Source organism: Drosophila erecta, unplaced genomic scaffold, assembly GCF_003286155.1.
Source record: "Drosophila erecta strain 14021-0224.00,06,07 unplaced genomic scaffold, DereRS2 tig00000021-arrow-pilon, whole genome shotgun sequence".
Lineage (NCBI taxonomy): Eukaryota > Metazoa > Arthropoda > Insecta > Diptera > Drosophilidae > Drosophila > Drosophila erecta.
In genome coordinates, this window is record NW_020825198.1 from 1,612,007 (window position 1) to 1,636,524 (window position 24,518).

Here is a 24,518-nt window from a genome sequence, read left to right on the forward strand (position 1 = left end):
TGGTCGATGCAGTGTGAACTTTAGCAGACGCAGCGCAAAAGGAACAAAAACAAACGAATAATAGCGGTGCATGCAAAAAGGGAAAACGAATAAATCTACGAACAACGAACTGCAAGCGAGAGCGAGATAGCAACAGCTGTCTTATTAGCATTTGCGTTGCGGGGGAGTAGAAGTAAAAGTGCACTCAAAGATAAGAGATTGTGCAGTGAAAGAGAAAGCAAGCAGTTGGAGTTAAAGCAGTGCCAGTTCGAACGCAAGAGAAAGTGTTTTGAGTAACCAAAGTGGCCTATAACTGGAGTTGCAAAAGATGTTAACGGAAACGAAGAGAAAGGAGTTGTTTGACGAAATAAGTGCATGAACTAAATGTAATCGGTAGTTGCAAAGAGTAACAGGGAATTAAGAGTAGTAACTGAAAGAGTCAAGGACTTCTTAAGAGAAGTTCTTAAGCAAGCAGTGCACACAGCCGTATTCGGAATCTCGCGCCCCACTCGAGTATCGATTTTGCCTTCGCTATTTTGCCACTTGGTATTTTAGTTGGCAACCGTTGACAGTTGACAGCTGCAGCGGGAGTCGCGGGGGCGGGCCATCAGCATGTGGCCCTAGACAATAGCAACAACCATAAAACGCGACAACAACAAAAAGTGCAAAAATAGAGGGGAAATCTGAGGAGAGGAGTCGGAGGAACCACTTGGCATTCAGGCAGCGAAGCATAACCAGGCGGTTGGGCTTAGACCGGAAAAGCGTCGATGAGTTGAGAGCCCTCACATCCACTCCACTCCATTCCACTTCACCCTCTTACCCTCCAAAAACCCCTCCGAACTCCGTCCCGCAATGGATGCGTCCCCCCTGTCGCCGGAACAGGCTCCCATCTTGGTCACGGGGAGGTCATTGGACCAGCAGGTGGACGCCAGTTCGCCCAACCACTCGAACTACTCGAATCTCACGAACAGCAGCAGCGGCAGTAGTGCCAGCAGTCCCTCGGCCTGCTCGTCCTCGTCTTCCTCATCCTCGGCTCCCCAATATAGTGCGGATATCCGGGCGGCTGCACTGCATCCACAGCAGCAACAGCAGCAGCAGCAGAGAGGATCTGCCTCCGGATCGCGCTCAGGATCAGGATCGGGGAAAACCTGTGAGCTGGACGTGGGCGAGGAGCGGGATACCTTCTCGCCGGTCTCCAGTCCGGATTGCAACGGAGCCGCCGCCGCGATTGTTCTGCCCTCTTCGAGTGGCTCTGTGGACAACAAGATCTACGAGGGAGGCAGCAAGGTGAAGCCACCCTCCAAGGAGGAGAAGCAGCGCCAGAACGAAGAGATCGTGTGCATGGAGACCTCGACGGTGTCCACGGAAACTGGTTCCTGGGAGTCCATGTACCCCGCAGCGAGCGTTGCTCCGCAAGCTGAACCCGAGGAAATGGAAGCCACTACGGTTTTCAAAGGCATCAGTGCCAGCTCTTTGCTGCGGGACCTAGAGAAGCGGGATCAGCCGTTGTCCACCTCGGGAACCAGCGCCTGCTTCATAGACGCCTCATCGCTGAGGGACGAGGACGAGGTGCTGTCCTTCCCCAGTCTAGATGGTCACGGCCAGGAGGAAGAAGTCGGGCAAGAGGCGATTGGCGACGAGGAGCCAGAGGGTGAGCCCTCGCCCACAGAGCAGCTTGAGCAGTTCCACAAGTCCTTTGCCAGGTGCAAAGGCGTGAGACTAACACAACAACAACAGCAGCAGCAGCAGGGAGAGTCAGAGCAAGAGGATCCCCCTGATGAGCCGGCGGAGGAGCGACATGCTCCCATATCGGTGCCCTACAGCTTCCAGCACAATGCCCAACACTTCAGTGTGCTGCCCCTGGGCAGCAGTCCCAAGTTCACCCACCACCAGCATCAGCACAACCAGAGTCAGCAGCATCATCCCGATCTCAGCTACACCACGGACTACTCCTCCAGCAGTCCGGCACCGAGTTTAGTGTGGTCAGAGCAGGGCAGGACCCATCAGGGCGCCTCTTCCTCCACGCCCCACAACTCGATGGTGCACATAGAGCCCGCGTCGGCAGGGAGCAATAACTCCTCCATACACAGGGACTACACTCTATCTTCCTCATTGTCGCATCACAGGGACTCGGGTGCCTATTGCAGTGATGCCACGGATTCGCCACTGCCCCTGCCCCGCACTCCCAAGAGAAGTTCCAAGTTCGATGAGGCCAATCCCATTGTTTCTGGTGGAGCATCCATTGAGGATTTCCGGGAGAAGCAGTGCGAGAGTCCCAGCATCAAGAGACGCACAGATACCTGCCCGATAGTCTCCGGCGGATTTGTGTCCCTGGACTTTGCGCCGACCCGCCCTCTGGCGGATGACGACGATGATGAGGAACTGGGTGAAGATCCTGAAATTGCTGGTGTGGAGATGCGCGTGAAGACGGGAATTCAGAGAAAGCCGGTTCCCGGAATTGCTTCCTGGGTGGTGGACATGAGTGACTGCCGACCGGAGAGGCGGAGGAGCACGAGCAGCACCACCTCCAGCTTCCGGGAGCGCTCCGATTCCAACAGTTCGCACAAGAGCGGCTGCGGCTTCTACGTCTCTTTGGATGACATGGACAGAAAGCCTCAAGAGCAACCAAAGGCAGCAGCGGTGGCACCTCCATCGCAACTGAGCAAATCCTACACGGCACCCAAGTCATCTGGATTCTTCGTGGATCTTTCCCAGAGCGCCAAGGATGAAGAAGTGGCACCAAAGAGTCAGGAGGTGGCCGAAGACAAGGAGGAAGCCAAGCCAGAACCCAAGAATATTTTCAGTATGTTCATTGATTTTGGGGAGCAAAAGACACCGCGCTCCAATGGCCGAAAGGAACCGTTGAGTCTGGCGCAGAGGTTGTCCAGCTCCCTGAGCTCTTCCACTTCGAGAAGGGGCGACACGGAAGTGATGAAGTCCAGCGCCAGTTCCACGGAAACCCTGATGGCCAAGAGCGCCAACCTGAAGGATGTGTCTGCAGGAGCTGGTGAGAGCAAGTCCCTGGACTACAGATGCAACCTGGAGCCCCCGCTGACAGTGGCTGCATTGCGTCGTCTGTCGCAGCAGCATCGCCAGCAGAGCGATCCCGCCAAGCGCCACAGCTGGGGCAGCAATGGTCAGCCGGAGCAGGCATCCGGATCTGGAACAGGCAATGATTGCAAGCGGTCCATCAGTCTGACTGCCAACGGAGCAACTGATTCGGGAGCGGGTCTAATGAGCATCATTGACAAGCTGCCTATTATATCTAAGGCCTCCTCCCTCTCCATCGATAGCTCAGTTTCTCCCTACGATGATTTCAGTGGATCCAATCCTGGAATAAGCAGCTGTTCGGAGGAGGAGCAGGGTCAAGTGCAGGGACGGATCAAGAAGAGGCGAAGGGATGTTCAAATAAATGAGACATATGACAAATCCAGCTTGGCTTCGGTAACTGAGGGCATTCTATCCAAGGACTTGTCGCCCGCTTCCAATACAGACACCGATGATCTCACCTTCCAGCAGGACGAACAGCTTGCCAAGGAGCAGGCGGAACTGGTCTCAGTGCCCCTCCAGCTGACCAGCAGCTCCAATCGCACCAGCAGCGTAATGGAGACCATCATCGAGGCCAAGGAGACGGCCTCGCCCAAGAAGCAGGTTACACTCAGCAATGGCCATACCATGGAATCCTTACACGCCACCATCGAAAAACAAAAGCAACTGCTGGAGACGGTCAACGAGCACGCCGAACAGACGACACAGCAGCCCAGCCAGATCCCCTCGAGCTTCGTTAAGCTGTCCGACATGGATAAGCCCGTGAAGCACGATCTGCAGTCACCGGATTCGATGAGCAAGAGCGTGGGCAACAACCACAGAAGCTCCCAGCTAGGTCAGAGACTCTACAGGGACGAGAACCGTGCGCGTCCCCACTCCTGGGCCATGACTCGATCCACGGGCAACACGTTGCAGAACTTCACCAACTCGGTGGACAATATAAGGAGTCTCTCTCGGCTGTTTCCAAACTTCTCGAAGGAGTTTTCAAACTCCCTGCCCAACGGTATGACACTGGAGCAGATTCAGGGTCAGCAGGTGGACTACATCCAAACGGATCTCAGTGCGGACTCGAGTCTTGCCTCCAGTTTCAGTAGATCGGGAATGGATGAATCCTCGCTGAGCTGCAGGCAGCCCAGGCGTTTGGGGGAGGATTTGCTCAAGATGTTCCTGCAGGAACTTGCCACGGATATGCTGGTGGAGGTGCACGGTCGGCGCATCCGTGCCCACAAGTGCATCCTGCGCTCTCGTTGCCAGTACTTTGCTGCCATGCTGGCGGGGCACGGATCGCAGAGCGTGGTCTCCCTGCAGGGTTACTCCTATGCAGCCGTGCACTTTGCACTGTGCCACATCTACTCGGGTGCCTCGCATCCGCCGGATGGGATCAGTCTGATGGAGCTGGCGGCTCTGGCGGACTTGCTGGGACTGGAGGGTCTCAAGGAGGTAACCTCGCATGCTCTGAAGACGAACTACTGCCACAACTTCCACAAGCCGTGCTCCGGCTGCACCGACGGCATCCTGCAGGTGCTGCCCGTGGCGTTGAACCATGCTCTGGATGATCTGTATAGGAAGTGCCTGCGCTGGACGTGTCGCCACTACCTGAAGGTGTGGCCAACTAGGCAGTTCGCACAGCTGCCCCCAGACATACTCGGCCGATGCCGCCAACAGATCGTCGCTTACATGGTGTGTATTTGGATAAACTCTTCTCTAATTAAGTGGATAACCTTTCTCTACTTTTCACCCTTAGACATCGGAGACGGTGCTGGACACGGTGCTCGATTGCGACCACCTGCTGGCCCAACTGTCGGCCTATCGATGGGGACACGTCTGCGAGCAACTGGTACGGGAGATCCTAGAGGCAGCGTACGCCTATGTGGGCGACCACTTTGCCAGCTTGATTGCCAGCGACTCCTTCCTCTCGCTGGGCCACGACCGCAGCAGGCACATCCCGCGCTTGGAGACCCTGCTCCTGCACACGGCAGCGGAGCTGACTCCGGAGCAGGCGTGCCGGAGCTATCAGCGGGTAACGCGCCTAAACACCGTGCTGCAAGCAAAGGTCATCCACATGCCGGCCAGTTTGGGTCAATCGGAGTTAGCGCGGGAGCTGCAGGGTCTGCAGGAAGAGCAATTGGACTGGCAGCCGGAATACATCCGACTGGTAGGAGCACTCGTCTACGCGGTGGAGCAGTGCCTCATCCGACAGTGCTCAAGGGCCATGCGCGTAACCGCCTGGCAACGCATGGACCTGGAGCTACGTAAGAAGATTCAGACGCTGGCTCGTCTCACAGAACCGCTGGACATGAAGCGGCAAAACGGCAAGCCGGTAGGTAAGGCCTTTTCCTTTGGCGGAAGCACACGCAGTCAGGATCTCGTGCAGATCAAGTTGGCCATTCAAGCTCAGACGAAGCGAGCCCATGCTCAAGAGACACTTATGTACAAAGCTACGCAGACGCAGGACGCGTCTGGTGGAGCTGGTCACGTGCAAACTGCCGATAGGGGAGTGCAGGCGAATCATGAGTCCCGGGAAGGAGGCAGTAAGTTCGATATTTCTTATAAAGCATTGATGAGTTAACCATATCTCTTATTATCCAGGCAAACTGCTCAAGTCCAACTCCCGTGCGTATGTTCCGCATCGCGCCAGCTCCCAAGTGGCATCGGAGCGAAACAGCCTAAATCTTCATCGACGCACACAGTCTGAAGCTCCGCCAGTGACCCACAAGAAACCGAGTGTGGTTCCAGCTGCTACAGTAGAATCAAAGTCTGCCCAAGGAAAGGCTACCGTTGCAACTGCCAAACTCGGCGAAGTGCGACCCCGTTATCTGGAGCCGCGTAAGCCAAGGGCTGCGGCTCCATCTGCGACAAACGGCCATGGAGCCGGTCCCGTGCGCAGTGCCACCAGCTCGGGCATCCCAGCCAGTGCAGGCAGAAAGGCGCCAGCCAAAAACCTGCACATCTCATCCAGCGACAGCTCACGAAACTCCAGTCCGGCGGCACGTAGGGTGCAGAATGGCACACGGTTGGGCAACAAGTCCAGCAATCTGTCGATGGACAGCTTGGCATCGCCGGCACGTCGTGCTAAGAGCAGCTCTAGGGGACCACAGGACCGATACTCCTCCGACCAGAACTCGCTGGCGGAGAGCATGAAGAGCTCTGTGATCACCAACAAAACGATCTCACACGAGTCGCTCTCGGGTAGCTCGAAACTGGCCAAAATTCAGCAGATAAATGGCCATTCAAAAGGAGCTGCAACGGGCAAAATCAAGGCAACGCAGCGGGGCTCCACTGTCGGCAATAAGTCAACCCGCCAGCTAAAGCAACAGCACAATGCCATGGCCTCCAACGGGTCCAGTCCCAGTTCGGTGCACACGACCAAGTCGGCGGCCAGTCGCCTCTCCTCCGTCAGCAGCACGCTCTCCACACGGGAATTGTTTAAGCAGCGCTCCATTTCAGTGCCAGCAGGTGGCACAGATGGAGCGCCAAACAAGGGACGTCATAGCTTCCTATCGGCCAAGTCCCGAGAGATCCTGGCCAAGCGGGCGGAGAAAAACAAGCTACAGCAGCAGCAACAGCAACAGAAACAAACTGAAGCTCCTGTCGAGGACCGCGGCTCGGTCCAACTGCGATCGTCCGCCGGCCCCCTGCGCTCCTCCTCACATTCCGCGGTGTCGAGCATGCTGCAGCAGCATAATCTGCGTAACAGCCTGCCCTCCAACATTCCCACCAGACGCCCCAATACGCTGCATCTGAAGAAAACGACGGCGGCGACAAACGGAGTGGGTGGCCCCACTAAAACCACCACCAACGGGATCTCGAATGGAACGTACAAGTCGGCCCAGGCGGTGAAGCAGAAACTGGACCTGCTCATCGACGCCCAGATGGATGGTGTGGTGCCCAGGGAGCGTGTGGAGTCCAAGCTGGAGCGCTCAAGCACCTTCTGCAAAGACAGCGCCGATCTGGACATCAGCGAATTGCAGATAGTGGAGTAATCGAGTAGAGAAAGATAAGCAAGCGCATCCAATGGGGTGAGCATATTGACTGATGTTCTGAATAAGCATGTTAAGCATATCGAATCACTTATCTTTCCAGGTCGTATCAAATATGGCCCCGAGCAGATGCCGACCCGAATCCGGAACCATACACGTCCCATAAGGCAACACTAGTCAATAATCTAGCATGCAGCTGCCGTTGCAGTTGGCGCATGAAACCATTATACAATAACGATAATAACGAGATGATGTTACTACCAACAGACAACCGCGATAATTAAATACGTTATGACAGACATCCGGAACCCAAAACAAACACAACAAGTTATTGCCGTTAACCTAACCCACTCCGAAGTATAACTATATTAGCTTATTGCGTTAGGGAAGTTAGCGATGAATTGAATGCAAAGCGGATCAGACAGAAGAACTGGAGACAAAACAAAACAGAAAACTGAACATGAACATGAAAATGAAAACAAGTATTTGGTGATATTATTTAGAGTGCGCTTTATGTTTACGTTAAATGCCAAGCGACAAGTGCTTATAACCCGAACTCTCTACTCAAAGTACGATCTAGTGGATCGAGGATGCTCTACTATATGCTTTATGCACTTGCAGGCTGCATTTAAGGTCTTTTTCTCTCTATTCCCGCTTTATTATCAAAGCCCGCCCAATATAACATAATACATGTATGGAAATCTGTCTATATATGAGAAATGGATTGAAAACCATCTCTATAATTTAAGCTTGAACTTTTTATACTGTTGTTTATTTAACTCGTACTCGTAACAATGGCGCATTACTTCAGCAAGGCAACCAAGGAAACGTCTCTAACATTTTATTTTTTAAATTATTTATAAATTTTACTTATTTGGTAAACATTGAACGAAGCGAGCGAAAGTGAATTTTTGTAAGCAACGGCATTGATACATTGATAATGATAATGAAGTGCAAGAGAAATAAATGTGTGTATTTATTAAAAGTTACCATATATTAAACATGTCATTATTTATTTTATTTCGGTTGGGAAAGGAATCTTATAAATAAAGTTCGCTACCAACTAATAGTGAAATATTACCTAAATAAATGAATGCAATTTATTTATTAATAATTATCCAACTGCTGAATATAGTGGGCCTCATATCAAATGCTGTATAAATTCTTATTCTCCCCTTCTACATGTTTTCTATTCACTATTCTCTACAATTTAAGTATCATACAAAGCGCGACTCGCATTCATTTAAACTCCGCACAGCTGCTAATTACAATCGAAACTGGGGATTTCAATAATTATCGTATAGTCACATAATCCTTGATAATATTCGGCATGCCGATTACGGGCGTGTAAAAAGAGCTTACATGTACACTAGACCTAGCGGGTGGTAGCTATGAGTTCATGGAGATTACCCAGTGGTTGAACACATTCCGGCAGTGGATGACCACACACTCGTTGCTGCAGTACTCGTCTTCCCAGTCCGGATTTATGATGGCCGGCTTATTGCACTGCTCCCGAGTGCACTTCTGCACCCTAGCCGCTTCGGTGAGCAGCTGTATCTGATCGGGCGGCGGCTCCTGGACATCCACCGGCTGTGGCAGATCCTCGACGGCCTCCAATTTGGTTGTGACTAGCGGAGGTGGCTGGATGACGGACTGATTGGGAGCTACAGCTGGCAGGGCCTCTGCCTCCGACGTGGCCTCCGACTCGGACAGCTGGTGGCGATAGTCCCTCAGCAGACGGACATACTCGCGCTTCTCCTGCTCGTGCCGCAGAAAATAGACGTTCTTCTGCGTGTCGTCCAGACTCTCCCACATGGTTTGCACAATCACTTGCATTTGCTCCAACGAGCAGGACGGATTCTCCTGCTTGATGGCCGTTACTGTGTCCCGAAAGAACAGAGCAAAGGGCGCCAGGGGTTTGGATGGTGCCTGTGCCATGGCCTGGTTCTGCTGTTGCTCCGGCTGAGCCAGCAAGTTCGCCCCTCCTCCGCTGGCATATGTGTCGCAATGCTCCTCGTCATCTTCGTTTAACATGGATTGATCCAGGCTAAGCATTCTCCGCGACTGCAAAGATACAAAGGACATGACATTAGTGCCTGAATCATGGCTTCAGTTCCAGTGTGCTCACTAGAAACTTCTTCATCCCAATCACAGAGTGAGCAACTAAACTAATGTACAAATCGCTTGCCCAAGCCCAGATCAGTTGGGTGACTGACGCGGGGGTGGCAGCAGCAGTGGGGGCGGGGCTGTAGTGCTGTGTGCGTGTAGCTTGCGCTACTGATTGTGCGACTGGTGTGTGCGTGCCTTTTGCTGATAAGAAGCTGACGCGGCGTTTGTCCCGCTCGCCCAAGCGATAACCCAGCAGGTTGGGGAGGGAGAGCAGAGGAGAGATAGCTCCTCCAGCTGGTCGCTGGCCCGCAGAAGCTACAACCAGCTAGTGTGCCGCTCTATTCCGATTCCGATCTCTCCCGCTCATTAAAAAACCATTACGGCCATCGATGCGCGGCAATTAAGGCGGTCGGTGGTCGGTCAGCTGTGAAAACTCCCATTGCAGCCGGTGTACATTTGTACATTGGTCCAGTTGGACGCTCTGCTCCTCTGCATTGGACTCTAAATGGGATGGCCCTCCTCCACTTACGGCTTGGCTGGGGCTCTGGCTCTCCGCCGGCGTGTCGGTCAGCTCAAATACCTCGTCGCCAAATGAAGGAGTGTGGAACTGATTCATGACGCTCCTCCTGCAATTCTCCCAGGCTTATTTACAAATAAAATTAAACAATTATCGTGGGCCTTATTTAGTGTGACCGCAGGCGGGTTTGCGCTAAATGCGCCGGAACATTATTTTCGAACACTGTTTTAGTTCTCCAGCTGGAATCAGTTCAGGTTCATCGCAGACACATACGAGAACTAAAGAACGTTATTTATTTATACATTTATGAAAATATAAATGTATTTTCTTAAACATATTTTCAATCCTTTAAACTAATATATCTGTGGGGAAACAAAAATTAAAGAGAACCAGCTCTGTTCCAGCTTAGTTCCAGTTCCGCCTTTGAAGTACCGTTGCTAGAAATATTTAGTCCATGTTGCTGTGATCAAAATTGACACGTTTATTAAAATTAGATTAGATGTCTGGAAACTAGCAATAGAATTCTTTTTGGACCGTAAACTGCAAAATTTACATATGATCAGTGTGAAAAGAATGCCTTGGAGCAATGTGCGCATATTTCTGAAGCTCGCTTCCCAGCGATGCCAGCTCCTAAGTGTGGGCTCCAAACAGGAGGCGTCTGGTGGACACCGACCGGGATCCTTTGAATCGGATGTGCTGGCGAGTGCTTCGAATGCCAGACACTTGGAGTGCCTGTTCACCAAGTGGATGAGGGACAATAACTCGATCAATGGAGTGGGTGATATATTTCCCTGTGGTCGAAATACCTTAAAATTGATTACCTATTGATTTCGCAGACCTGGCAGAATTTCTTTAAGGGAATGCTAATGGAACAAATAGAGTCGCAACCGTCTTGTAGTCCTGGCTGGAACAAAAAAGCAGGAGGAGATGTTCTTCCCTCGGTGAGGCTGATAATCTTTAATATGCTCTTCATTCTTTAATTTCTCGAACCTAATTACAGATAGGAACCACTTCGCCGATAGATGCAGCGATTGGGGCTCCAATTCTGGGAAGGAGAACAGTAGTCTCCTATTCGGCGACTCCATTGGACGCTTCGGAAGGGGACTCCAACAGTTGCGTGGCTCCGTGTCAAAAGCAGGATATCGGAGTGCTTTCACACTCAACGGAAATCAGGACTTCTGGGATATACGACAAAGAGATAGTGCCCACACTACCCAAAAAACGGATCCAGAAACGTGAAGGCTTAAAAGCCTTGAACGTATCAAAAGTAGGCAGTAAAGCTCATGGTTCGGTTTTAACCGGGAATGAAGTGGCTCACAACATTTCTAAAAACTTGACCAGAAAAATGTCACAGAAAAAGCGTCCAGAGAAGTCAGAAAAACCAAATAGGGATAAAGAAATTTTTACGGGTTCTAGAAGAACCGGAAACTCACGCAACAACTTCCAAAAGAAATTCGGCTCGTTCGCTACTTTTATGAAATTTTGGAAACACGCACACGCTGTCGATAGGCATAAGCGCCATAATGGTCCAATAATGGTTGTGAAAAAGCGTTCAAAAGCCAATTCAAAGCCAACAAACGTAATGTACTTTAAAAATTATTACGAAAAGGGTCTTCCCCAACGAAACAAAAATTTGAATACCACCAAAAGCAATAAAGAAATTAAAATGCCTTCGAAATCGGATAAAGATTGCCCCAATAAGAAAGCCGGTGCTAAGGAAACCATACAAACCCCCAATAAATTAGATCAGAAACCCAAATCAGATCCAGAAACATTGCATGTTTCAAAACACAAAAGCGATATATATGACACCCTTGAGCAACTGATCAACGAAATCGATGACACCGCCTTTAATGAGAACTTGACTGAACCGATTGAGCCCAAGAAAACTAAGGAAGACAGTGAAACACCAAAACTGTTAAATAATACTCCTAAAAAGAAGCCAACAGATTTCAAAACGGCACTAAGGGTTTTTAAACCCGAAGAGAAGGTTATCCCAAAATCAAATGATAAGCCGAGCTCGAATTTCGAACCCAATCCTGTTTCCAAGTCGGATAAATCCAAATTAAATAAACCGAAAGCTGAAAAATTCATTCCTTTGAGGGTTTTCAATGGCCCAAAGGAAGATGAAGATAAATCTTGGATATATTGGGATGAGTTAGCACTGAAAAGTCTCCGAAAACCAACTGAAAATACAAAGACTAGCACTTTAAAACCAAAAAGCGGTAATGATTTAAAGTCCACAGAAACCACTCCTCAGCCTCTGAAAGACAAGAAAAAAGATGGGCAACCTCTCGATCCCTCGAAATGAAACTGACCTATCGAATCTCAGCATGTCTTGCCAGAAGTGGTTCACAACTAATTTGGGCTGAACTCAGAAGTTTCTCCGCCTTTGGTTCGAAGGGTTCCTAAGCACAAAATTCAAAATTTAACAGGTATTTCGGTAGACTCTTGTAGAACATGAACCAATGTCGGCTGAGGAGCCTGGTGCGGATCAGGAGGAGCCTGGCACTGGGTCTGCGAGGAACTGACCACCGCCTCCTCGCCCGTCAAGCTCTCCGTACCATTCAAACGACCGGACAGGGGCGTGGTGTCCACGATCTGGACTCCTTCGCCAATGGATGCAGTGCCGCCTACATCGAAGGTCTCTATAAGAAGTGGAAGCGCAATCCCAAGTCCGTGGATGAGGTGAGCCGTATAAGGACTTTCTTTTTATCTGTCTTCGTATCGTAAACTTAATTTATTTAATTGAATTAATTGAATCTGCCCAGTCCTGGAACGAGCTATTTAGCGGCAACGATCGGACCACCACCAATAGGCGCCCTCTTCCGGCATCGCACTCCCGGAAGAACAGACGTCCTCCGGTTGAAAGGACAGTGGTGAAGGCTCGTTCGGGCGAGAGGACGGCTTCTGGCGGCGCATCTGCAGCTCCAGCCGCACCTCCCAGCGACTGGAAGAACATTGATGACCACCACGTGATCCAGGCCATCATCCGAGCCTATCAATCGCGCGGCCATTTGGCCGCCGATCTGGATCCCTTGGGTATTGTTGGTCCGAAAAAGCATACGTCTGTGGATGGCACTCAGCGGCATGCCGCCAGGGAAGTGCTTCGGCAGCACTACTCCTACATATTTAGTAAGCTGAGTGTCATGGCTAGTGGATATATATTTACACCTTTATCGCAGGTGATCTCAATACCATGTTCAAGTTGCCCTCATCCACAATGATAGGCGGTGATGAGGAGTTTCTCACACTAAAGTTAGTTTCCAATAGATCCAATCCATCTTGAAAATAATACGTAACTTTTCCACCAGAGAGATCCTGGATCGCTTGGAGCGCATCTACTGCGGCCACATTGGAGTGGAATACATGCAGATCACGTCGTTGACAAAGACCAACTGGATACGCGACCGTTTCGAGAAGCCTGGTGGCTTTGACCTGACCAAGGCGGAAAAGAAGCTCCTGCTTGAGCGTCTCACTCGCTCGACGGGATTCGAAAACTTCCTGGCGAAGAAGTTTTCATCGGAGAAGCGTTTCGGACTGGAGGGCTGCGACATCATGATACCCACTATAAAGGAGGTGGTGGACCGGGCTACGGATCAGGGCGTGGAGTCAATTTTAATAGGAATGGCACATCGTGGGCGTCTCAATGTCCTGGCCAACATCTGTCGCAAGCCCATTTCAGACATCCTGTCTCAGTTCCACGGCCTAAAGGCCACCGACTCCGGTTCCGGGGACGTTAAGTACCATCTGGGGATGTTCCAAGAGCGGCTCAACCGACAAACAAACCGTATGGTGCGCATCACCGTTGTGGCGAATCCCTCTCACTTGGAGCACGTCAACCCGGTGCTCCTAGGTAAGGCCCGGGCGGAGATGTTCCAGCGCGGAGACACGTCTGGCAGCAAGGTGATGCCCATCATCATCCACGGAGATGCATCCTTCTCCGGCCAGGGCGTTGTCTACGAATCGATGCACCTATCCGACCTGCCCCGCTATACCACCTACGGCACCATTCACATCGTCACCAACAACCAGGTGGGATTCACGACAGATCCGCGCTTCTCCCGCTCCTCGCGCTATTGCACCGACGTTGCCAGGGTGGTGGATGCTCCGATACTGCACGTGAACGCCGACGATCCGGAGGCTTGCATCCAGTGTGCTCGCATTGTCGCCGACTACCGGACAAGGTTCAAGAAGGACGTGGTCATTGACCTAGTTGGCTACCGCCGCAACGGGCACAATGAGGCGGATGAACCCATGTTCACCCAGCCCCTGATGTACCAGCGCATACGGAAACTAAAGCCATGTCTCCAGCTGTACGCGGAAAAGTTGATCAAGGAGGGAGTCGTCACGGACAGCGAATTCAAGGCAATGGTGGCCGAATACGAAAAGATCTGCGAGGATGCTTGGACCGAGTCCAAGGCCGTCAAAACCATTAAGGTGAGTAGATTTGCTTTGGCGATTAGCCCCATCTAACTGGCCATCCTCCTCAGTACTCCTCCTGGATCGACTCTCCCTGGCCAGGATTCTTCGAGGGCCGCGACCGACTGAAACTGTGCCCCACTGGCATCAGCATAGAGACCCTGAAGACGATTGGCAACATGTTCTCGAGTCCTCCGCCGTCGGAGCACAAGTTTGAGACGCACAAGTGAGTACAGAATAGCAATGATTATGTCGTGGGTTATGTTCCTTACCATCCTGTCCAGGGGCATCCTTCGCATACTGGCCCAGCGCACGCAGATGGTGCAGGATAAAGTGGCGGACTGGTCGCTGGGCGAGGCGTTCGCCTTCGGCTCGCTCCTTAAGGAGGGCATCCATGTTCGACTATCCGGTCAGGATGTGGAGCGCGGTACCTTCTCGCACCGGCACCACGTCCTGCACCACCAGACGGAAGACAAGGTGGTGTACAACTCACTGGATCACCTCTATCCCGACCAGGCGCCCTACTCCGTTTGCAACAGCTCCCTCTCGGAGTGTGCGGTCCTCGGATTCGAGCACGGCTACTCCATGGCCAGTCCCCATGCCCTGGTCATGTGGGAGGGCCAGTTTGGGGACTTCTGCAACACGGCGCAGTGCATCATCGACACGTTCATAGCCAGTGGCGAGACCAAGTGGGTGCGCCAGTCCGGAGTCGTCTTGTTGTTGCCACACAGCATGGAGGGCATGGGCCCGGAGCACTCTTCCGGCCGCATAGAGCGCTTCTTGCAGATGAGCGACGACGATCCGGACGTGTATCCAGACACCTGTGACGCCGACTTTGTGGCTCGCCAGTTGATGAATGTTAACTGGATTGTGACGAACCTCTCCACACCCGCGAATCTGTTCCACTGCCTGCGCCGACAGGTGAAGATGGGCTTCCGTAAACCACTGATTAACTTCTCGCCCAAATCACTGCTGCGCCATCCGCTGGCACGAAGTCCCTTCAAGGATTTCAACGAGTGCAGTAGCTTCCAGCGCCTAATCCCCGACAAAGGACCCGCCGGCAAGCAGCCCGAGTGCGTCAAGAAGCTGGTCTTCTGCACGGGAAAGGTCTACTACGATCTCTTCAAGGAGCGCGACGATCACGAGCAGGTGGAGACGGTGGCCCTGGTGAGGGTGGAACAGGTGAGACGGCTGCTCCTACACCGCCTCTTGTACATGATAATGATTCCGCAAATCCTCCAGATCTGTCCCTTCCCCTACGACCTGATCAGCCAGCAGCTGGAGCTGTATCCCACGGCGGAGTTGCTGTGGGTCCAGGAGGAGCACAAGAACATGGGCGCCTGGTCCTACGTGCAGCCACGTTTCGACACGGCGCTCCTCAAGAACGAAAACGAATCGTAAGTCCCAGATAGTACCCCATCTCCCAAATGCCAAGGTGCAATGCCAGGCCTTGGGCTACTCCCCTTTGGGTGATGCAATTCAGGTGCGATTAGCGTTGACGCACCTTCAGAGTGGCAATCGGTGTTGGTGACGCCTCCTCCTCGGTCACCTCTCGCACTGCTCGACACCACAGATTCCGAGGTGGCAAGATGGCGACGGGCTGCGTCATGGTGATGGCGATTAGCGATGGTGACACCCGAGCCAAAAGCATGCCAACCGCATAGGTTTTCGCTTAGCTACCCAGTGTTTGTCGAGCAGGAAGGGGTATACCTATTTGAGTAGACTAGATGAAGAAATCTATCCAAAGATCCCAAACTGGGAAACACTCACTTACATTTTACTCTTTACTTGTTTCAAGTAACGTAAGTTAGTGCACGTGGTACTTAGTCAAAGTGCTAGGCACTAATCATTGTCACTAGTTGAGTGTTGATTCTCTTTTGTAATCAAACGTGTGCCAAGGTTCTTCGGCCCCAAAGATATTTAGAAACTTGCAGACCGCTTCTGTAAACTCTGCCAAATAGATACAAAGCTGTTTAGTTTTGGGTGGTGTAACGCACTTGGCCTCGCCAGAGTTCAGCTGGCGCCCCGAAAGTTCGTTTCCCTGGTGAGGTGATTCTCTGACCCGATTGTTATAATAAATTAGGGCTAGTAAGCTAGTGAAATATGCGGCTGTGTTGCTCTGAGACGATTAATTGCGGTCGGCCGAAGGCTCCAATAATTTGTTCAATTTGGCAACTGCGTTGTTAGTAATTGGCCCGGTCCGAACGACCTCGTTGCAGATCGCGGACAGCCATGTCGATGTTGGACATCGCATTGTGCTCGCAGAGAACTGGCGCAAGGAACTTGGCACAGATTCGCGGCGTTTGATACCGAAGCACGTCCCCGCATTCCCGCATCCACGGTTACCCATTTGCCTTATAGACGGGTTCTGCGGCGAGATATTGTATCTCTCCACCGAAAACTTATTCGCATGCGGACCCAACAATGGTCCTAATATCGCCAGTGCTGCGCTAGATTTGTGCGCTGATTTATGGAAAACAATATTGCCGCCCCGACCACGAAGAATATTTCTGGGGGAAATTCAAAATAATATTATGTACGAAAGAGATATATGATTTCATGTGTAACCGCCCGCGAGGACGACCCTTCTCTGCACTTGAAATCTTTGATGTCGGTGCTGCGGATGTTTCGGTCTTCATAAGTGTTCCCAACTATCGCTCAACTCGAAATTCCGAACATATAGAATGAAATGTGCTTTGTTTTTCAATTGCTTCGTGCAAATACTCGTGTGTAGGTGCACTGGAAACAATAAGTTGACTCTATATATCTATCTATGCAGATCTAAGCAAACTCTTCTCTGGTTGAATCCTCTCTGCCATATATACCCCTTCCTTAAATTGATTTATGATAATTACCCGATTTCTGATTGGGAGAAGTCAAGAAGTACATCCTTTGTTCGCCTTTCGCGTAATTTATTCGACAGACCCGCGACAACAGACATGGTATGTGAATTCTTCCGGTGTACTCGTTACCAGACACACATAATGTCTTGATCGCACATACAGCACTCGGTTGCCAGCCCCGAGAATTGAATGAAAATCCCGCCAGAGGCCTTAGGAATGTAGCATATTCGCAGGTCCGCCTCTACTATATGATGGCATGCCTCATTCCCATTCCCATTCCGATTCCCTTCCGATTCCCCGAGCGATATGTTCGTCTATGTTTATGGGTGGCATGTGCGATGTGTTTTCCGAGTTTCTTTGTTGTTATTGTCAGCGCGAATTAAAATCTCAGATAATTGCGAGAGATTCTCGCTAAGAATTCCCATAGCGCCGAGCCAAACGCCTTGACAATCAATTATGAGAAACGTCCGATGATCTTGGACGGAATGTTTTTGTTTCGTTCATCATATGTATATCCGAGTCTCTAATGCAGGCCACTGCACGCCAAATCCCGCCAAAGTTTTATTAATGGCACGCATTTCTCAGCGAATAATTTGGGGTATACTTGGACATTGATGGAGTGGGTGGCATTTAATGGCGACTGCTGATTGAGCTGTTTGCCTGACCCTGGAGGGTCCCACTATTCATTCATCGGATTGGTCAGATCGGCCAGATCGGACAGATAGGCTTTATAAATAAACCGGACAACGAGCAGAATCGAGAATCGCGGGAAGCATCAATCGCCGACTGCCAAGCATCGGAGTAAACAGATCCATAAAAGTTTTATGAGTAATTGGCTTTGGAGCGGCCCAAAATAGAAACACCGCGCATAACTGAAATATTCTCCGCTTTATTTATCAGTAAATAGTTTGTTTATAATTACACATACAGATTATACTTAGATGTAAACGAAGGCCTGGAATAAGTTACACTAAACACTAGGATATAAGACTAGGCTACTGCTCTACGTAGATATGTACATGTAGTCTATATGAGGACGAATCACTATAACGTAACTGAATGTCGAGTTGAGATCCTTAAAAAATGACCTCGCATGGCGGACAATTTTTTAATTCCACTCAAAGATGGCTGGACACTGGGCACTGGGCACTGGGCACTGGACACCACTGGGTGGGATTCGGTGGATTCGGTGGTCTGCTGGTGCCTACACCATGTTCCATATGCTGTAGCTGGCCGCCCGGCGCTCCTCCTCGGCCACCTGCTCGTAGTCGATCTCCAGGTACTCCTTGGTGCCGAACCGCACCTTCCGCCCGGTGTACTTCTTGATGTAGCTGACGTGGGCGGGCACCTCCTTCCCCTCGATCTCCAGCTTGTACGAGATGCTGGTGATCCGCTCGAGCACTCGGCCGCGCTTCCAGCGCACCTGCGTCTTGCGGTAGCGCTCCGCGTAGAGCACCAGGTCACCGATCTTGTACTCCCTTACATGCAGGCAGGATTTGAGTTCTTTGACGGGCTCGGGCTCGGGTTCCTCCGCTGGCGCCTTGGCGTCCTCCTCGTCATCCGTCACGTAGGCTATGGCCCGCTCGATGGTCTCCACCTCCGGGATGGCGGGCTCCTCGGGCTCCGGCTGCAGGAAGAATGTGTCGCCGACGGAGAGGCGGCGTTTCTGTCGCTTGATGATCACCTTCTTTTTGATCTTGCGCGGCTTCTTGGGCTCCGGCGCAGGCTCGACTTCAGGTTCCGGTTCGACCTCCTCAAGAACTTGGGTTTCGGCAGTTGTGTTCTCCACGGGACCTGCTTCTTCAGGCTTCGGGCTATCCTCGTCTGCAATCGGTGCCTTTTTCGCCTCCTCCTTTGGTTTCGCTTGCTTCTTGGGCGGCGTGAGCTTGTTGATCCTGGAGGACAGCTCGTTGATCTTGTTCCTGTCGCGCAGTATGTTGCTCAGCTTACTGGGGTCATGCTTCTCCTGCTTTTCGGGCTCCTTGTCAATGGAATTCTTGCGCACCAGCTTCTTTAGGTGCAGTGGCTTCTTCTTCACGAGCGGCTCCTGACTCTTGGCCACATCGTGGGGCTGCTCGACCGTCTCGATCTTGACGGGCTGCACCGGTCCGGCGAGTACTTTCAGCTCCGGCATGGTGGCTAGACTGTCGCCGGGAGGCGGCTGCTCTCCGGCTTTTGTAGCTTCGGCGGACGACTGTGCCTGCTGCTCTGGCGATGACTCTTCGTGCCTCAATGTCGCTGCTATTTGCGGCGCAATGTCAGCGCCGATGGCCACCTGTTGCGGCGTCGCTGGCACCAGCGCCTCCTGACCGATGGGTTCCTTGGACTCGGGCAATGGATCTTGTGGGGCTGCGGTCGCTGCCGGCACCACCAGCACCGTTTCACCCACCAACTCCGCTAGTTTCAGGCTGGCGCGTCTGGTTCGATCGCCTGCTGGCGCTAGATTGCCAATCGCCGGATCGGCATCGATCTCTGATTTGGCCGCTGGTGTTGCAGTTGTCGCCGGTGTTGCTGCTGCAACTACAACTGTTGCAGCAGTCGCCGCTGTTCCCTGGCCGCTCTTGGCACTGGGCAACTTGGCTGGCACCGCGGTGACCTCTGGCGTAGCCAATTGTTCGCTGGTGGCAGTCTCCTTCTCCTCGGCTATCGACGCCGTTTCCCTCGAGTTAGCAATGCTATCTTTTGTTGTCGATGATGCCGCTCTTGGGGATGTGGACGTGGATGTCGATGTGCATGGGGCAGGCGTGTCGCCCATTAATTTCTGCTTCTTCTTGCGCTTGACAATCGCCTCCGAGTCGGAGGGTCGCCGCTGAGTGATGAGAACATCGCTCTGCTCGACGGCCGGCTCCACCTTGATCTTGGATGGTTCCACGGCCGCGATCGAGGCTCGTCTGGGGTTCTTCACCTTCACGGTGACTTTCTTCTTGGTCTTGGACGGTGGTGGCGATGTGGCTGACTCATCCGACAGTGCCACTTCAACTGCTTCAGATGGCTTGACTTGCGACTCATCTTTCGCTTTGTTTACATCTGTGATTTCTTTGGATTCTGATTCCTTGGGAGTCGCTCCTTTGTGGCTGTCTCTTTTTGGAGAGACCCCTTTAAGGGTTTCTTCCTTGGTAGCTTGCTCCTTGGAGCCAACATCCTTGGCAGGTTTTGACTTGAGTTCGCTCTGCACCTTGGCCAGAAACTCAATTTTGGCCTGGGTTTTGCTCTTCTCGGGTTGCTTGACTTGTTCTGCTGTCTTCGCTGGTTCTCCGTTTATTTTTGGTGGTTCTTCTCTTACCACTTTTGGAAGATCTTCCTCAGGTTGCACTTCTTGTGGTTCAACATCTTTCTTTATTTGTTTAGCTTCCACATTATCACGATCCTTTGGCAACTTTCTATCTTGGTTTTCCAACTCTTTCGATTCTTGACTCTCATTTGTTTCTTCTTTTTTACTAACTCCGATCTGCTCGCTAATATCGTTTTCATTAGTTTTTATTCCTTGGCTTGCACGGAGCTGCTGCTTTCCATTTGCTTGGGCTTCCCGTTCTGCTGAATCCTCCAAGAGCTCCCTAGCAAAGGGTGTCTGTTCTCTGTGCACCTTAGTTTCCTCATTGGTGGAATCCACCTTTTTTTCTCGATTAACTTTATCCTTGGAGGCATCTACCAGTGCCTCCCCAGCTTGCTCTTTTTCCTCCTCGGCCTCATCGAAGTAGCTGCGTCGCCGCACTTTCTTCACAAAGCGAAAGGACACTGGAGCAGGTTGATCTCCACCTGGTGTCGACTGGGCTTGCTCCGCCGCAGATTCCGCCTCGCTCTCCGTGCTGTACTGCTTGAGCACTCCTTTCACCTCGCTGAGGGCACCGGAGATCCTGGCCTTGAGCTTGTTCAGTCGCTCGATCACATCCTCGGGTTTCTCCTCCACGGATTCCTGCGAGCGAACGCGTCTCTGGCGCCGCAGACGTGTCCTTTCGGGTAGCACAGAATCCACATCGATGGATGTGGATGTGCTGTCGCGGCTGATGGAGGTGCGCTTTATGTCGCCCAGCAGCGGAGCATGGGTAGCGGGAGCACTCGGCTCCACATTGCGTGTACGACTCGTGGCACCCAGTCTGGTGACTGGCGACTCTGGACGCGGACTCCTGCTGGGCAGTGCTGAACTGGCTGTCTTCATCTCGTACTTCATCTCGCTGGGCTGCAGTTCTATGGCGCTAGTATTGTTGTTGTCATCCGCCTGTTCCGTTGGCTGATCCAGTTGCTCGGCGGGATAAGCCTCGACCGTTTCTGTCTCCCGCTCCTCGCTGACTTTGCTCACGGTCATGTCCGCTCCGGCGGCCGCCTCGCTCCAAAGGTTACCCGTCTCCGGATGGCCACAGATCAGTTCGATGGCTTCGGTCAAAAGGTCGAGCAGCTCCCAGTCCCAGTCCCAATCCCAGTTCCTCTCGGCGAGGAAGGCGCGCACGGAGCTTTTTAGTAATTCTATATTTGGCAGAGTTCGATTCGCGTTCGGATTTGGATTCGGATTCGGATTTGGGTTCCGTTCGCGGGTCAGTAGCCGACCGAGATCCACGTCCACTTGCTCTGGCGACGATTCGCGGGCGTCTGAGAGATCGCCGGACTGCTGGTGGTTGCTATTCCGATTTAGATTCTGATTTTGGTGCTGCTGCTGCTGGCGATGGTGATGGTGATGCTGTTGCCCATTCCCATCTATTGTCTGCTCCCTGGCCAAACATATTGACTGCTGCTCGCGATCTCTCATATTTGGCTCATTATGATCTTCGGCCTTCTCTAATTTGCTTTGCTCGCATATTTCGCGTTTATTTTTGGCCCCATCCATGGCGTCGTCGTTTTTGTGGTCGTGTCGCCGCTGGCCGAAGGCGTCATTAAGATTTTCCGCCTGTTGATGCTCGATTTCCCTTGCCACGTTCAAGTTTAATGCGAATGCTTCTGTCGCCGCCGTCTGCTCCTCGTCCTCGGGTTCATTATCAAGCATCGGCGGCACCTTATGTACACCGGCTCCTCCTCCTCCTCCGCCATCTATTTCGTCTATTTTGTCTATTTCGGTGACTTTTTCGAGGCCCGGCTGCGTCATTGTTGTTGTGGCGGCGGTGGGTGGATGTGGGCATTCGGGCCCATCTTGAGGCATTGCTCGATAATTGGGAAAGCTAACAAATCGTTTTTTAATTATGGGAAATTCCTGGGGCGCCTGCTCAGCGTGTGAGCTGGCCACCTGTCCGCGTCGGGTCATGGTGGTGCTCATTTCTGGGAAATGGCCGTCAGAATTCTTGCGGGGCAATTGCAGCAGTCTGGGAAAGTTCATCTGCCACGGCGCGTATACTTGATTTATGGGGAACCTCGCTGTGCACGGTGCGTATACTTGATATGGACGGAATAGTTGAGATTCGCTTAAAATTGAGTGGTTCTCTGCTTCTCTCTGGCTCTTGAGAGCTACATCCCATATATACAAGGGAAATCCTTGGTGGACACTTGAATTCAGATGCAAGGGAAACTTTCCTGCTTGTATGGGTTGGTAGTAAGGCTGGCAGACTCCCATGTTCCTGCTTCCACACGAGTGATTCATGGGGAAGCTGCTCTGCCAAGTGATTCCTTGGCCAACCGGAAATTGGCCTGCCATTCCGAGCACTTCCGGCGCCGCTTTTGACCAACAAAACACGGCTGACTCAGCGCCCTGATTTGCGATGCCATCAACAAGCCACTGCGAATTATGAATATTATTATTAGCTGCTGCCTGCGACATTAATGTTGTCCGCTCCTCCGCCACCGCCTCCCCCGATTCCGCCTGCTGCGTGTTTGTCATCTTATGCACGTGGCCGTGGAACTTGTTCTCCTGCTGACCTATTGTCGTGGCCAACACGCGTCCAAAGCGGGCTTATTCCTCCGATCACTATCAACTATGCTTCACTCAACACGTTGCAAGCGAAACTGGCGCAATCCGTCGGCGGCTACACCGTGATCCGTCTATCTCAATCCGTTCCCAGTGGCTGCGCCTCGCTGGCAACCATCCGATCATTGATCAGTCTGCAATCTATGTAATCGTGCGGCGTCTGATGAGGAGAATTAATAAGTCTCGAATTGACAATGCCCTGCAGATGGGTATTTACACACAGTCGTCACCAAAATAAAGCTCAAAACATTTCTATCTATAAGATAAAAGCAAGCTATTTGTTTCTCAAGAAAAATTAACAGTGTTTATGATTTGCCAAAGAAAAATATATTTATAATAATGTTCTATCAGCCAACGTAAACATAATTTTATCATCTTCCCAGTGCTAAAATATATGCTATTCGTTTATTTAAAAAATCTTCCCACTCGGCAAATAATGAATGTTTGGATAGGTCTAGATATATTTCTAATAACTACTTCTGCTAGTTCTATCCTAGCCAACTAAAGCAACTGTACATGGTTCCTCCTTTGTATGTATCCTACGTTCCTGTGGGTCTTCTCGTGAATTAAGTACAGGGCATATCAATGTTGATAGATCTTGTAAAACAATAGAAATCAAAGTTTGGTCAGGTGAGGTTGCGCATGTTTCGGATGCTGGGCAGACCGAGGAGCGCTCTTGTAGTCGTCTATTTGCACATAGGGTCCACCATATAGCCTAAATATATGTCAGCTTGCCAAATTGCTTTTTTGCGGGCCACAAAAAGAACGATAGACAAAGAGACCGAATAAAAATCAGCTCGCGTCGCCCACCGACAATGCTATTGTTTAAATAGACCACTGAGCACGGCGCTATTTGGGTGACGTGAGAAAATACTGGGTGTCCATTAAGAAGTCTAATCCCATTCTGTGTTTCTCGCAGCCGCTGCGTTTCCTATCACGGACGACCGCCCAGCTCCTCGCCAGCGACGGGCAACAAGGTGCAGCACTACACCGAGTACAAGGCCCTGATCAACAGCGTCTTTGGAGAGCTGACCCCGGAGAACAAAAAGCGTCTCGAGGATCAGGTCAAAAAGCAGCAAGCTAAGGCCAAGGCGGACGCGCAATCGAAGCCCAGTACGAAGCCACCATCCTCTCCACCGAAAGGCGGTTCGCCGCCACCAGGTAAATCTGGCGGAAAACAGAGATCCGATTCGTCTCCATCTGCGTCTATAGCTCCTACAGGTCCAGCACCCCGTAAGCCATTGATTAGTATGCCAAGTAGACCTCCAAGGGGAGGATCTTCAGGAAAGCAGAGGACCGGATCGGCTCCAGCTCCTGATCTGGTTGATGAAGCTTCAGCTGCTCGAAATAGCGAACCGGATTCTCCCGCACACGACGGCGCGTCACCGTCAGCCTGGAAGAGGTCGGGGTCGGCTCCAGCACCGAGCTTAGCTCCCAGGGCATCAGCCTCTCGGAGTCCAGCACCTGCTCACGACGGTGTCTCACCATTCACTAGGGAAGAATCCTCACGCAAGAAGAGGTCAGGCTCGGCGCCAGCTCCGACGCAATCTCCTAGTGGACCATTAAGGACTGCGCCCTCAAAGCCAGTTTTCATAAAGCGCAGACCTGAAAAAGAATCGCAAAGAAATCCCGAAGAGTCGAAGCTGGACCCAACAAAACCAGAACGCTAGTTTAAATTCTTTGCATTAGCCTTAATAAGTCCACCAAAAAAGACAGGTAAAAGGTACAGAAAG

General features: G+C 51.7%; 5 protein-coding genes across 7 annotated transcripts; 3 read left to right on the forward strand and 2 right to left on the reverse strand.

Annotated features, from left to right (window-relative positions):
- The first annotated feature begins 21 nt into the window (after nt 1-21).
- On the forward strand, nt 22-7,210 carry LOC6545605. Its single transcript, XM_001971121.3, has 4 exons — nt 22-4,707; nt 4,772-5,558; nt 5,617-7,046; nt 7,111-7,210. The coding sequence occupies exons 1-3, from the start codon at nt 832-834 to the stop codon at nt 7,008-7,010; spliced, it is 6,057 nt and encodes a 2,018-aa protein (XP_001971157.1). The 5' UTR covers nt 22-831; the 3' UTR covers nt 7,011-7,046; nt 7,111-7,210.
- Nucleotides 7,211-8,144: 934 nt separating this feature from the next.
- Nucleotides 8,145-9,860, reverse strand: LOC6545606 (TOX high mobility group box family member 4). Of its 2 annotated transcripts, none has more exons than XM_001971122.3 (2): nt 9,646-9,860; nt 8,145-9,071 (listed from the first exon to the last, which is right to left on the reverse strand). In XM_001971122.3, the coding sequence occupies exons 1-2, from the start codon at nt 9,730-9,732 to the stop codon at nt 8,397-8,399; spliced, it is 762 nt and encodes a 253-aa protein (XP_001971158.1). In that variant the 5' UTR covers nt 9,733-9,860; the 3' UTR covers nt 8,145-8,396. The 2 variants fall into 2 exon arrangements, with proteins under 2 accessions (XP_001971158.1, XP_015013544.1); XM_015158058.2 differs by lacking the exon at nt 9,646-9,860 and adding an exon at nt 9,136-9,597.
- Nucleotides 9,861-10,054: 194 nt separating this feature from the next.
- LOC6545607 lies at nt 10,055-10,632 on the forward strand. Its single transcript, XM_026977109.1, has 2 exons — nt 10,055-10,407; nt 10,470-10,632. The coding sequence occupies exons 1-2, from the start codon at nt 10,189-10,191 to the stop codon at nt 10,611-10,613; spliced, it is 363 nt and encodes a 120-aa protein (XP_026832910.1). The 5' UTR covers nt 10,055-10,188; the 3' UTR covers nt 10,614-10,632.
- Nucleotides 10,633-11,952: 1,320 nt separating this feature from the next.
- LOC6545608 (2-oxoglutarate dehydrogenase, mitochondrial) lies at nt 11,953-24,518 on the forward strand. 2 transcript variants are annotated; one of them, XM_001971124.3, is made up of 9 exons: nt 11,953-12,321; nt 12,405-12,768; nt 12,819-12,891; nt 12,948-14,073; nt 14,127-14,281; nt 14,340-15,237; nt 15,298-15,452; nt 23,705-23,946; nt 23,998-24,518. In XM_001971124.3, exons 1-9 carry the CDS (start codon nt 12,094-12,096, stop codon nt 24,453-24,455), a joined length of 3,699 nt encoding a protein of 1,232 aa, XP_001971160.2. In that variant the 5' UTR covers nt 11,953-12,093; the 3' UTR covers nt 24,456-24,518. The 2 variants fall into 2 exon arrangements, with proteins under 2 accessions (XP_001971160.2, XP_026832909.1); XM_026977108.1 differs by having other exon boundaries at nt 14,340-15,452; nt 23,998-24,472.
- Nucleotides 17,785-22,698, reverse strand: LOC6545417 (titin homolog). The gene has a single exon (XM_001971125.3). The coding sequence runs from the start codon at nt 22,696-22,698 to the stop codon at nt 18,103-18,105; it is 4,596 nt and encodes a 1,531-aa protein (XP_001971161.1). The 3' UTR covers nt 17,785-18,102.

Bases quoted from the DNA above. Each gene is read 5' to 3' on its own strand.
- LOC6545605 (XM_001971121.3), top strand. From the start codon at position 832: ATGGATGCGTCCCCCCTGTCGCCGGAACAGGCTCCCATCTTGGTCACG. The intron at 4,708-4,771 runs GTGTGTATTTGG...TTTCACCCTTAG, and splicing joins AACAGATCGTCGCTTACATG to ACATCGGAGACGGTGCTGGA. The intron at 5,559-5,616 runs GTAAGTTCGATA...CTTATTATCCAG, and splicing joins TGAGTCCCGGGAAGGAGGCA to GCAAACTGCTCAAGTCCAAC.
- LOC6545606 (XM_001971122.3), bottom strand. From the start codon at position 9,732: ATGAATCAGTTCCACACTCCTTCATTTGGCGACGAGGTATTTGAGCTG. The intron at 9,072-9,645 runs GTAAGTGGAGGA...GTATCTTTGCAG, and splicing joins GCCAGAGCCCCAGCCAAGCC to TCGCGGAGAATGCTTAGCCT.
- LOC6545607 (XM_026977109.1), top strand. From the start codon at position 10,189: ATGATCAGTGTGAAAAGAATGCCTTGGAGCAATGTGCGCATATTTCTG. The intron at 10,408-10,469 runs GTGGGTGATATA...TTGATTTCGCAG, and splicing joins ACAATAACTCGATCAATGGA to ACCTGGCAGAATTTCTTTAA.
- LOC6545608 (XM_026977108.1), top strand. From the start codon at position 12,094: ATGAACCAATGTCGGCTGAGGAGCCTGGTGCGGATCAGGAGGAGCCTG. The intron at 12,322-12,404 runs GTGAGCCGTATA...GAATCTGCCCAG, and splicing joins ATCCCAAGTCCGTGGATGAG to TCCTGGAACGAGCTATTTAG. The intron at 23,947-23,997 runs GTAAATCTGGCG...CTGCGTCTATAG, and splicing joins AGGCGGTTCGCCGCCACCAG to CTCCTACAGGTCCAGCACCC.
- LOC6545417 (XM_001971125.3), bottom strand. From the start codon at position 22,698: ATGACAAACACGCAGCAGGCGGAATCGGGGGAGGCGGTGGCGGAGGAG.